Below are 13,073 nucleotides of genomic sequence, written 5' to 3'. Positions count from 1 at the left end.
CTTCAGTTTGTTTTCGAATCTACTGTCGATAAGACCAAGAGGAAGAGGAGTAAGGTTCTTTATCATGTTGTGCAAATAGATGTAGTGTAATGCAGTTTAATAATAATAATAATCAAACTGTCATAATAAAGGCAAAAAAAGCCCCCGAAGATAATAATAATAAGTTTAATGTAACGTAATGTGTAATGTAGTTTTGTTGAAAGGGTTTTTACTGAATGAATGTGAAGTCGTCACAGTACTGGACTCTGATTGGCCGACAGCAGCGGCTCCTCTAATTCAAAAGAGCTAATCCTGCTGAGTGGAGGCTTTCCGGGTTCACACGCTGCAAACTGGACCCTGATTGGACGGATTTCAGTCATTCTTTAGTGAGGGAGCCAATCAGGACCGAGTCCAGCTGTGATGCGTTCACCGGAGTTAGTTTTGAAACTGCCCGGGAAATAAAGGAAGGATTTTTGAAAATGACATAACTTTAAGCAGTCAAACAAAGTCAAATTTTAACAGTGTTTTCATTAAATATCAGTGATCATTTATGTATATAAATGGAGGAAAAGTTGAATTCCTGTAATAGCACCTCTTTAATGTGCCAGTGGTTCTCACACTGCTGCTAATTCGGCGACTTTATCACTAAATTTAAAGACTTCTCAGACCTCCTGGTGACTTTATTCCTCCAAAGCGACTATAGTGACAAATGTAGTGACTTTCTGACGATGGGGAAAAGTCTTAAAGTGATGAATCCAGAGTGTTTGGTGATAAATTAGCACAGCTGATGCTGATTTGTGCTACTTGCTTGTCTAATCCAAAGAGGTCTGATGATCCCACACACACTGTAGCCCCGCCCTCCACTGACAGCTAATATAATGATATGCAAATTAGTGTATGATGTCACATGGTTACTTCTAGCGAGAGTTGACAAATTTGACCGGAGTATTTGGAGGCTCGAGGGGCAAAAGATGTCGAGTGAAAACCTTGTATCTGTAAAATATTAACTTTTAAGAAAATCAGCCTTGTTTTTGTCTTAACTGTCATGTATTTTGAGTTTATCCACTGGGGTTTTGAAAAAGTTTAATAAGTCCAAGTGTCGCAGAATTTTTTCAACCCACAGAGGAGAATGTAAGCCTTCAGTTGAAGTTAAAAACATGAAAATCACCCAAACTGGAGTTTTTCACAAGGTTTCACAACAACAGCGATATATATTTCTGAGATACAAATTTCAGATCATGCTTGTAAACAAAAAAATGAACAACTGCAGCTTCTAAAAATCATAATTTTGTATTCTGCATATTTACAACTGCAACATCGGTACACGTTTTTGGGATTATGAGACATAAACAAATAAGAATGGCATGAAACAATCTTAAAAAAACAAAAGAGAACCGCTGCTTTAAACCGCAGCAGATGGATCCATACAGATTACATACAGATCCCGACACAGATGGATCCATATGCTGACAGATTATCATGGCAGTGTGCCATATGGTGAGCAGCAGCCACTGTATGCTGTAGCTGTATGTTGGATAAAAGCTTTGGTTTGCAGAACAGATAGATGAGACTGAGGAATGCTTTATTAGATGAGATTAGATGAGAAAAGATCAACAGTCAGTGTGTTGGTCTGATTCTCTGACTGTTGTGGTCTTATTAAAGGAGAACACTAGTGTCATTTAGACTTTTAGATTTACTTCTGTTTATGTCTAGTTTACATTCCCCCAGTCATTTTTTTTACATTTTACGCAGTTTTTAAAATCCAAACTTTACGGTGTCAAACCTAGCTTGAAATGAACAAAGAAGCCCTAAATAAAAAGCCCATGGATGTGACAGTAAAGTTTGTTTTCCTGGAGGAGACTTCTTGTCATTTCTTCCTGTGGCGTCAGCTGACTGACGGGAGGCAGAGCGGAGATGAAAACACTCGACTCAGCAACTCAATGAAATATAAGGAGAAAACAGAAAGTTTGAACGAGCGCTGACATCTGAACCTATGCTGACTGTGTGCAGGAAGGGTTAAAAAAAGCAGTGTTATCCTTTGATATAGGTGTGTGTGTGTGTGTGTGTGTGACATCCAGCGCTGCACACACACACACGTTGACTTAACCTCCGGAGCCGGTAAACAGGCTGTAACCCAATTCACCTCTCCTGAAGTCTGTGACCCACATGAGCCGCCGCAGCAAAACAACCAGCGAGAACAAGGCAGAAAAACAGAATTTAAAGCTGTAAAATCCCCACAGGAAGGGAAGTTTTCCTCTTTTAAAACGAGCCGTAAATACAAGAACACAGTGAGGGAGAGAAAGGAAGGAAGGAAAGGAAGCGAGGAAAGGACTCACCAGTAGAGGAGAGACAGCCCATCGAATCGCTCAGCCTCCTGAGGGAGTAATGGCATCGCACGACTGTCCGAGACGAGAAGCCACTCACACACACTCACACACTCACGCACACACACACACACAGTATTATGCCGCCATGAGACAGGAGTGGGCTGTTCGGAGGAGACGGGATGAGAGGAGACGGCGGCGGCGGCGGTGGTTCAGTCGAGGTCGGTGTGTGTGTGTGTGTGTGACCGCAGAGAGGAGAGGAGAGGAGGAGAGGAGAGGAGAGGAGAGGAGAGGGATGGAAATCCGCCTAGACAGGGAGAGACACACGCTTACCTTTACTCACTAATCCATGCTGATACCCGTCCGTCAGCACGCACACACACACACACACACACACACACACACACACACATATACACTTAAGCACATGCACATGCACACAAACACTTTGACTAAGAGGAAACTTTAAATGATCCCTTTAAATGTGGCGAAATGGGGTAATTTAGAAATGTAGGAATACAAAGTTCACACTCATGCACTTAATATGAGTGCATGAGCGTGTGTTTTTCTAAATTTCTAAATACACACACATAGACTATGCACACACACACACACACACTCTACACTCACATACACAAAAAAACACTCACACATACATGGAAACAAACACAAACATATACACATATATACATGTACACAAAGATACACACACACACATATACATAGAAACACACACCCATCCACCACCCACCACAACACACACACACACTCAAACACACGTACATGTACACAGACACTGACACACACACACACATACACCAACCAACCCATACACATATAACACACACATATACATACACACAAACACACACATATAGAAACACACCCACGCACAACACACACACACACAAACATACATACACATTAAGTACAGAGAAACAAACGCACACACACCTACATATACACACATATACACACACACACACACACACACACACACACACATTTACCCATCCCTCCACACACTTGAATGTGCACACACACATACATCCATACCCACAAATATATACACACACACACACACACACACACATACCTGTCCAGCTGTAACGCCACCGAACCAAATCTGTCAGGTGGAAACAGAAAACAGGGCGGACAGGAAGAGAAGGAGAGCAGAAAGCAGAAGCAGGAGAAGAAGAAGAAGAAGAAGAAGAAGAAGAAGAAGAAGAAGAAGAAGAGCGACAGAAGTGAAGAAGAAGAAGAAGACAGCAGCGTTAATCTGCAGCCTCTGAAGGAGCAGCTGCTGCGGCTGAACGTCTCTAATTCCTGTCTGAATGTTTACTATATGCTGCCTGACACCACAGTTTACTGGGCTAATTCCCGGAGGAAGAGGAGGAGGAGGAGGAGGAGGAAGAGGAGGGGGAGGAGGAAGAGAAGGAGGAGGAGGAAGAGAAGGAAGAGCGGGAGGAGGGGGAGGAGGAAGCTCTGAGCATGTCTGGACGGCTTCCAGAGGAGGTGTTGAGATGGAGAGATTAAGGATGAGGCCAAAGAGTCAGAAGGCTTGTTATCCTGCCTGGAGGCAACGTCTTTATCAATGAGTCTGGTTATTGATCTCATTTAGGCAAGGCAAGGCAAGGAAAACTTATTTATACATGAGGCATATTCAATGTGCTTCAGATTAGAACACAAAAAGTACATAATTTGTAGTAAAATGACATTAAAAAAGAAAGATGAAAAATAGGTAAGGATAATAATAAAAATAGAAATGTTCTTTTATCCAGTATAGGAACGAACCTCTGTGCCTCTATTATCAGCATAATATTAAATCATATATTGTATTGATAATATACTAATAGCCTATAATATATCAGTATTATTCAAAATATAATTATGCACAATTAATTTAAAGGAACAGAGTTAGTAAATTCAAATAACATCATATGTATAACCAGAACTAGAAGTCTCTCAGGAGCAAACCGCAAACCTCCACCAACGCTGAACAATTCTCCAACTGTCAAAGCTTTTCTGTTTGTTTATCGTTTGTCTTCTGGGTTTGATTTTCTGACAAAATAGCACGTGAAAGCAACATGTTTAGCAGCCGACTTGGAAGTCCCAGATATTGGACTTTCCCAGCAGCGCCTGAACGCAGCATAGTTCTGGCTAAAATACAGTAATTGTGTAAATGACGGAAATCCCAGATCCAGGTCATCACCAAAATCTAATCAACTGAGCCTTGGGCCAAATCCTGTCTGTCCACCAGATTTTAGCCAAATCCGTTGGTAACTTTTTGAGATATTTTGCTAACAGACAGACAAACACACAGACAGATATGGATGAAAACAACCTCTCTTTTACTTCGTTAGCGGAGGTAAACATGCAATAGTAGAAACGTTAGCAGGTACACACCATAGAGATATAACACTGTTATATCTGTTATAACTGTTATATCTCTATGTTACACACTCAGTCCAACTGCCATCTGACAATAGGGAACAACGGAACCAGCGGAACCTTTGTTTTTAAGCGTGTGGGGAAGGGGGAACCTGTGCGCTGTTACACAAGTGTTACATATGTTTCTGCTGTACATGTTCTGTAAAGTTATGCCGTCCAAGGGTGAATGATAGTGGAATTTGTCAGCGGAGGTACCAGCCTTTTCAAGGTAATATTAATATCTTCAGTAAACTGGGTGACAGTCAGATAGTCATTTTGTTCTTCCAGTTATTCCGTAAACTATATACTGTTAGCAAGCTAAAGCTCGTGAGCTAGCTGTTCGGACAAGTAGCCGGTGACTCCTGGTTTAGCTAGCGTTAGCTTTATGCTAGGTGCTCTACTAAATCTGACAGCTTGTTGAATCTTCAGAGAGGCTATTACACACTTGATGAATTAGACACTTAGCCCCGATACGCGTTCCGTGCTATGTTGTGTGGTGAAACGGGTAATCCTAACCCTAACTCAACCCTAATTTAAAAAAAAAATAATGCTGCATTGCTTTTCGGCACTCATACATGCCTGGTAGAATATGACATAACACCGTTTAAGAATCGTTAGTGTGCACTGGCAAATTCGGCATATATACTATCCATACAACACTAAATTTCACCAAAATTTCAACATTTAGAAGAGATTATGGCTGCTCCCTACTGCTCTCCATGGTATATTTTTGGTGGAATAACAGATATGATATTGATATTTTATTGACATAAGTGCTGCTTGGAGAGTTGGATGCATGCCGAATTTTAGACTGGCCACTAATAATAATTAGAAAAGTTACTGAGTAAAATTTTATGAGGCATGCACATGATATGCAAATCCACATCAGATTGTCAATTTTTTTAAGGGAGTTTGGTGTGATGTTTTTTTTTTTTCCACACAAGAGAGAACAACACGTATCGATGTGGAGAGTTTTTATTATGGTCATTTTGTACTATGGGGCAGTAAAAACCGTAGTTATTGCCCCTTTAATAGCAAATTGCTCCGGTTAGGGGAATTGGTATCTTTTTTTAAATTCCCTTCTAAAAACTTAGTTTTATTGAAAAGCCTATAGCTATGCTATATTTATTGTCTTTACTTTATAGTTTTTGGGCTGTTATATTTGTAGCCTGCTTTTACTCTTCTGTACAGCACTTTGTAACATTGTTTTGACAAGTGCTATATAAATAAAGTTTATTATTATAAAGTGTATTAGTTCACTGACTGTGTTTGTCCTCCACCAGGTGAGTTACCCTCTACTGATCCAGGATCAGCTGTGGACTCACTACACTGACAGCCATGCTGCTCCCCTTCCTGGTCCGAGAGTCCCTTTGCTGCCGTAACACCTCTCTGCTGTTGTCACGGTGCGCCCGGTCGCTCCGGTGCGACGGGTCGAGGGGTTTACACTCTCAGGCCCAGCGCTTCCTGTGGCGGAGGATCCCTCTGCGCTTCAACACACAGAGCCGGGGCGTCAAGAGCCGGAAGAGGCAGACCAAGAGCCAGGAGGAGGAGTGGAAGACGAGGAACAAGACGGTGCTGACGTACATCGCCGCCGCCGGCGTGGGGATGATCGGTCTGTCGTACGCCGCCGTGCCGCTCTACAGGCTCTACTGCCAGGTGAGAGGGCGGAAAACACTGAAGAAATCTCTCTTATAGGTGCTATGTGCAGCATTTTAACATCAATAAATCATCACCACATTAATTTTGAGGCATTAGTATAATTATCATAAACAAACGAGATCAACACCATGAGGATTGGCAGCCTGTGCCGGCCTCTACACTACAGTTTATTTTTTATGTATATTGGCTGTTATTAAGGGCTGTTATTGGCTTTTGGCAGCAGGAAGCCACAGGGTTTATGGGAATTGTGGTCTTTAATTTCAATTGGTCATGATTTTAGATTACTAGAAATTATCCTTGGCTGTATTTGTTCCATGAGGGTGAATGGATTTACAGATGGAGACACTATAGTTTTTTCATGCTTGCTGAACTACTGCTGCAGATTTGCTCCGTACCTAAGAGAAATCGTTTTAGGAAAAATACAGTTCTGTTCTCTTTTGATCCATCGGAAGTTACAAGGCATGGTCTGGTAACTAGTCGGTTGACAGATATTACAATATAATACATTGTTCTACTTTATAGCATTAAAGAAATAATTGTATGCTGTATTATTTCAGGATAGCTGCAGCATTAACCCTTGAAGGGGTTATTCTACAATGGCTGCCATGGTACGAGTGTCATAATTATCTAGGTGCAGATATGACACACTCCCTAAATACTAAGGGAAAAGAGGGGATGAAAACGAGGAAAAATGTAATCTTAAACTGTCCAAAAGAAGCTATTGGTTGCTTGGATTATTTATTTTAGACATTTAGGTGGAACTAATTTCCAGAGTGACTTACAATGGTAGCAACAGTAGAGTAAATTCCTCAATTCCTTAAATTCCTTGATCACCAGAATGGTAAGCAAGTGTTAGGAAAATATATAGGTGAATAATTGTAAGGATTCACGGGACAAGGCCACAGCACCTTGACAATATTCCTGTCACCACAGAATGATCGTATAAGACAGAAGTGTGAGGAAAATAAGTAAAATAAGAGCTAAGGAAAACGATAGAAGGGTTGTTTGTCATCTCTGTTTAAAAAAATTCTTCTGGCTGGTAACAAAACCTTGAACTTGTGTCTCTGTGTGTGTGTGTGTGTGTGTGTGTGTGCGCCAGGCGTCGGGGCTGGGCGGCACGGCGGTGGCGGGACACGACACCGATCAGGTGGAGACGATGAAGCGGGTGAAGGACCGCGTCATCAAGATCACCTTCAACGCCGACACGCACGCCAGCATGCAGTGGAACTTCCGGCCGCAGCAGACGGAGATCTTCGTAAGAAAATTTCTCTGAAGATTTATCACTTACTCACATGTGACTTCATCACAGCAGGGAGCCTCCGACCCTCTTTGGTTTTTTCCAATACATTCTTGTAGTACCCATCCTGAAGATTTCTGCCATGGATGTTCTTGATACCAAGTATTGCTCATAATATTTTCTATTTCACATCATAGCTCCTGTTTTCTCTAAAATTTGTATAATTATTTTCCACCCTGTTGGTCCCACCGGAGGCTCCATCATTACAAACGCATGTTGCGCGGCCAAGCTTTGTTCAAACCCAGAGAATTTTATTTTAAATTCTAGTCGAGATCCCAAGGTTTCCAAAGACACCAAACATGTCAGGCTGAATTACAGGGAAATGTGTAGAAAATGAAGACATCTAGATTTTTTCCATTTGATGTAATGGAGCAGCGTCTTGGGTTTGAATATTTCACTCAGTATCAGCAGCTTCAATGAAGTGTTGGAACAAGCAGATACAGAATATGTATGTGGCTTTGTTGCACAGTCTGGAAAAACAGTTTTTTTTTTTTAGTTTGAAGTTACTTAAGGGGAAATGTAAGGAGAAAATCAGGGTGTAAGGGGTTAAGAGTCGCTCTTGAAACAGGCCTATGTTTGATGGTTTTAATGCCAGCTTTCCTATCTGGGGTCACATAAAAATCCCTCTTAGCCCCTGAATCTATAAATAAATGAAGGCAAGAATTATCCTGTTAAAGTGTGTGTGTGTGTGTGTGTGTGTGTGTGTGTGTGTGTGTGTGTTCTGCAGGTGGTACCAGGAGAGACAGCCCTGGCCTTCTACAGAGCCAAGAACCCCACAGATAAGCCGGTGATTGGCATCTCCACCTACAACGTTGTTCCCTTTGACGCGGGACAGTACTTCAACAAGATCCAGGTAGAGTACCAGTGTAACACTTCAGTCTGGAGGCGGTTCAGTCTGGAGGCGGTTCAGTCTGGAGGCGGTTCAGTCTGGAGGCGGTTCAGTCTGGAGACGGTCTGGTGTCGAGATCCAAAACTCACAGCAGTCTGTTCAGTTTGTAGAACTCAGTGTGTGAAGGGCAGACGCAGTAAGTGAGGAATATGAAAGCTTGGATACGCAGAGTTAAAGCTGGTTCATGCTTCATATGGAAACAGATGCATCAGAGTATGCCTAGTCAAAATGTCTTAATTGTGGCCAAAACCACTGGCTGCATTGGATTAATTTGCGAGGTTGTGCACCACCTGAAATTTGAAAAGACGCAGACGTTGCCATCTTCTTCGGTGGTTCGGGAAGAAAACGTCAGATTCTGTCGGTCTGCTGCCAATGCAACATTTGAAGTATCCACCACTCCGTTGTGAACGGATCCGCCGTCCACAAGGGGGCGTTGCGTTTCTACTCCCATTACGGAGCTCCTCCACTGACTTGAATGATTTCCGGCGGACCAAACGTAACTAGAGTACATGAATTGTGAAAGACGTTAACAGCTGAAGGTGAACAGAAAGGCCGGGAATGTGGGGGTATGGCGTCCTGTGGAAGTCGGGCGCTGTGGGTTCACAGCCACATCAGCCACCAGTTTATTCTGGGAGTCGGGGATTTGTGGTCGGGGTTTGCGTCACGCCGATAAAGCGGCTTCTGAAGCGGGCTGAAAAGAGCAGAGAGGCTCTGGCAGGAGAGGAAGGACGCCAGTTGGGTTCCACAAATCCATCTGAGGACCAAGATAGGAGTTAAAGCTTCACTGGGCAAGTCTGCAAGTTTCCACCCGCAAACGGCAGCGAGGGTTAACTCCTCCTGCATGTCGCTGTCCGTCAAACGCCTGACGGTGTGTTTGACATTACATACAGTTCTACTACAATACGACTACAATACCCAGAAATCCTCTAACATGAGGTCAGTAAGCGTCACACAGCTCGCTCATGTTTACCAAGCGGCCGGTCTGCGATGCTTTAGACCAAAGAAACCAAAGAGACGAGAGGAGAAGATGTAACGTCGGTGAGTCCGTAGACAGTTTGGATTTCACTCAAGTTTTGATTCATCACTTCCTGTTGGTAGAGAAGTGACCGTCCCGGCAGCAGACAGGGTGAATCTACAATGTCTCAGTTAGCGGAGATGGGACGCTCTGCTGCAGCCCCACTTTGTGATTTCAGCGGGTGTATTTTCAGATAAAAATCTTGTCATACACTGTCTTCAGCTCCTGGTATATTTGTTAACAGTTAAAATCCCCATGAATGAACTCCCATTACTTTTACTTCCTGGAAAACAGTATCTTTAATGGTGACCTCATGCTGCACCAGTAAATTAAAAACTCCCTCCCATCAAATAAATCTGCCTTTCTCTCCCTGACTGATCTCCCATTGGTTTACACATTTGAATGATCCCTCCCTGTGTTCTGTCCCGCCCCAACATGTTTCAATAGGACACTCATCAAATCAAGGAAGTAAAGACGCAGTTTCATGGAGTATTTTAAGCTTGAGTTAGTTAAGCTTTTGTTTCTGGGTCTTTTTAACTCTGCGACTCTGTCTTGGTTTCACAGTGCTTCTGCTTCGAGGAGCAGCGTCTGAACCCTCAGGAGGAGGTCGACATGCCGGTGTTCTTCTACATCGACCCGGAGTTCGACGAGGACCCGAGGATGGCCCGGGTCGACACCATCACCCTGTCCTACACCTTCTTCGAGGCCAAGGAGGGTCAGACGCTCCCTCTGCCCGGATACAGCTACAACTGACCCGTCTGCAGCGGCACCCAGAGACCGACAGGCCGACCCGGGCCGCACCGTATCGCCAGAACACCTGCAGCGTCTTCCTTTAGGCTTCATACTGCAGTAGGAACTTCGATACGCGCAAAAAAACATCCATTTAACTTGTTTTTCACCAAATGGAAACAATGTAAATTTGGTGGATTGCTGGGATTTACTCAGTTTTAGTGCAGCTATATTAGCAGGTCAGGGGATTCTGCAGAATAACTGGTTCAGGATGTCAGCTGAAGCAACTTGGACTCATATTTAAAAAGGAAAAAAAAATAGCAGGAGTCGATATTGCGATTTGGATATTTTGGCGGTTAATGTTGCGGCTCCTCTCGATGGAAGACACAGAGACATTTTATCAGCTGCTCCTATTTCGTTTAGGAGTGATATCAGAAGAGGAGACTTTGCCTGTGTGTGTGTGTGTGTGTGTGTGTGTGTGTGTGTCTGCTGAATGTTAGGAAAGTCAGAAAATGCCACAAACTCACATGCCACAGTGGTTTTCTTTCTTAACTGTGACTCATTGCTGCTGGATAAATAGTTTGCTTATTACTGTGTCAGACTGAATGTGAAATGAATGAATAAATAAATGATAAATCAATAAATTATGACAAATATGGGAATTTTGGACTTGATTGAACTGAAAATAGGGCATCTGTTTTTTTTTTTAAGTCTTAAATAAGTACTTTTTTTAAATTTAAGACCTTCCTGATGCTACATGGAATTTAATTTAAGAGCAATTTAAAAAACAAAATAAAGCCGGCAAAAGCAGCCTGTTTCTGACTGAACAGCTAATTAAAGTTCTGAAACTATAAATAGGCAGAATAAGAAAAAGGACAGCAGGAAATTAATAGTTAAGAAATATGAACCAACTGTGTTCAGTAAAGCAGACAGGATGCAGATTGTACTAATAATCCTGTTCTGGATTAACTACCTCTAATAACTTTGTAAAACCAAATTTGAGATAATATTATAATATTTAAGACTTTTTCTCACTTTTCAAGGACCCACAGATATAATGCTGTACTGCCCTGTTTTGGACACTAGGGGGCAGGAAAGGAAAGGAAATACAGTAGAAATACTTTGGCACTTTACTGTGGTAAATGAGAATAATCAGTGAAGGAATCTGACTGAAATTGAGTATAATGTGCTGAATTTAAAGGAAATATGCTCAGTCAAAAAAGCAGACCTGCATGTCATCAAAATACTTTAATATGGATTATATATTAGCATATTTCTAATGGTTGGGACTAATTAGGAAGGTAAATTAAAACCACTCACCAGCCAAATGATGGTTTATATTCTTTTCCAGACACTCTGACAGGTAATAAACCTCTGTTTGAGGTTCTGATTTAAAAATATAGTTGGCTAGTGAAATGGCACAAGTGGCTGATGAGTTTTGGGAGTTTATTCAAAGCGTCAAACCTTTATTGAATGTTCAGTCAGGGAGGTAGCGGAGGATAAACCCACCTGAAGTGATTTTACTCGCTTTTGTATTTGCAGAATAGAGTTTGCTCTCCTTTTAAGGCTTAAATAAACACTTTTTGGTGTAAATTCATAGTATACATCTTAAAAGTAATATCAAACTGATGTGAGTTATGAGGATTTGGTCTTTTAACACGGTTCCCACGGGTCTCTAAAATGCTTGAAAGATTGTGGGTTTGAGAAAAATAAGAAAAGGCCTCAAAAGATTTGAAAAGGACTGCATGGCCTCGAAAGTGCTTGATTTTATTATTTTATATTAAAATAGAGCAGCCAGACTCATCAGCATGCCTCCGCTCTCTGGATCAACACACGATCTGCAGTCTTAAAATGAAGCGTTTCACCAGGATTTCTTCACTTGACAAGATCAGGTTTGAGTCTTTGAATTCCACCAAACAAGACTTTGAAAGCCATTGAAAAGGGTTTTTTAGGTTTTATTCAGAGGTGGGACTCGAGTCACAATTTGAATTGCTTGAGACTTGACTTGCTGCATGAAGAGAAGACTTGAGACTTGACTTGACTTGGGTTCTGGTGACTTGGGACTTGACTCTGACTTGTACTTTGATGACTTGAAAAGGTTTCTAAAGTCTTGACTTGAGATCTTGTGTTTGTGTAAATGACTTAGATTGAAAGTGATGAGATTTGTTCCAGCGGACGACTGAATTTAAATTCTGTTTTCTGAATTTGTATGGAATGATTGAATTTATTGAAGTTGAAACTGATTATAGAAATCAAACTCATGATAAATTGATACTGGACTCTTGATTTGTTCTGACTTGACTTGCTGTTCTACATTTAGACTTGAGACTTGACATTAATGACATGGACTTGACTTGGACTTGACTTGGTAATCTACATTTAGACTTGACTTGAGACTTGTGCTGCAAGACTTAAGACTGACTTGTGACTCGAGCAGAGTTGACTTGGTCACATCTCTGATTTTATTTATTCGCACCATAAGAAAAGAACAATAAAGACAATACAAAACAAAGAAAAAGGGGCATGTGCCGGAGAGGTTTGAAATCCAAGTGGGCTTATAAAAAGTAAACTCACCGAGAAATAATAAAATGATATGATGTATGCAATGGAAACAACAGTAAACAAAACAAGAAACAAACAAAAAAAACAAGTAAAGCCTTTGAGTTTATGGTAGTCCTGTTTTAAGGGGGGGAAAAACATATGAAAATGTAATCGACTTTTGTTTCTATTTGCAGATGTTTGTGTTATGAT

The 13,073-nt window shown here is 41.6% G+C and overlaps 2 protein-coding genes across 3 annotated transcripts in view; one reads left to right on the top strand and one right to left on the bottom strand.

Annotated features, from left to right (window-relative positions):
- The window catches only part of stxbp4 (syntaxin binding protein 4), a 70,535-nt gene extending 68,164 nt beyond the window's left edge, over positions 1 to 2,371 (bottom strand). Inside the window, exon 1 of the mRNA XM_078290904.1 lies at positions 2,316 to 2,371. Coding sequence (XP_078147030.1) covers positions 2,316 to 2,371 — 56 coding nt within the window. The remainder of the gene's footprint in view (positions 1 to 2,315) is intronic.
- The window catches only part of cox11 (cytochrome c oxidase assembly homolog 11 (yeast)), a 260,956-nt gene extending 249,978 nt beyond the window's left edge, over positions 1 to 10,978 (top strand). Inside the window, exons 1-5 of one of the 2 annotated variants that reach the window (XM_078290854.1) lie at positions 4,868 to 4,962; positions 6,017 to 6,389; positions 7,492 to 7,647; positions 8,417 to 8,542; positions 10,158 to 10,978. In XM_078290854.1, the coding sequence (XP_078146980.1) occupies positions 6,072 to 6,389; positions 7,492 to 7,647; positions 8,417 to 8,542; positions 10,158 to 10,346 (789 nt within the window). In that variant the 5' untranslated portion in view covers positions 4,868 to 4,962; positions 6,017 to 6,071 and the 3' untranslated portion in view covers positions 10,347 to 10,978. Of the gene's footprint in view, positions 1 to 4,867; positions 4,963 to 6,016; positions 6,390 to 7,491; positions 7,648 to 8,416; positions 8,543 to 10,157 lie in introns of those variants that run through there. The other variant, XM_078290855.1, reaches the window with a different exon arrangement.
- The last annotated feature ends 2,095 nt before the right edge of the window (positions 10,979 to 13,073 follow it).

Source organism: Centroberyx gerrardi, chromosome 20, assembly GCF_048128805.1.
Source record: "Centroberyx gerrardi isolate f3 chromosome 20, fCenGer3.hap1.cur.20231027, whole genome shotgun sequence".
NCBI lineage: Eukaryota > Metazoa > Chordata > Actinopteri > Beryciformes > Berycidae > Centroberyx > Centroberyx gerrardi.
This window is presented reverse-complemented; position numbering and strand designations above follow the sequence as displayed.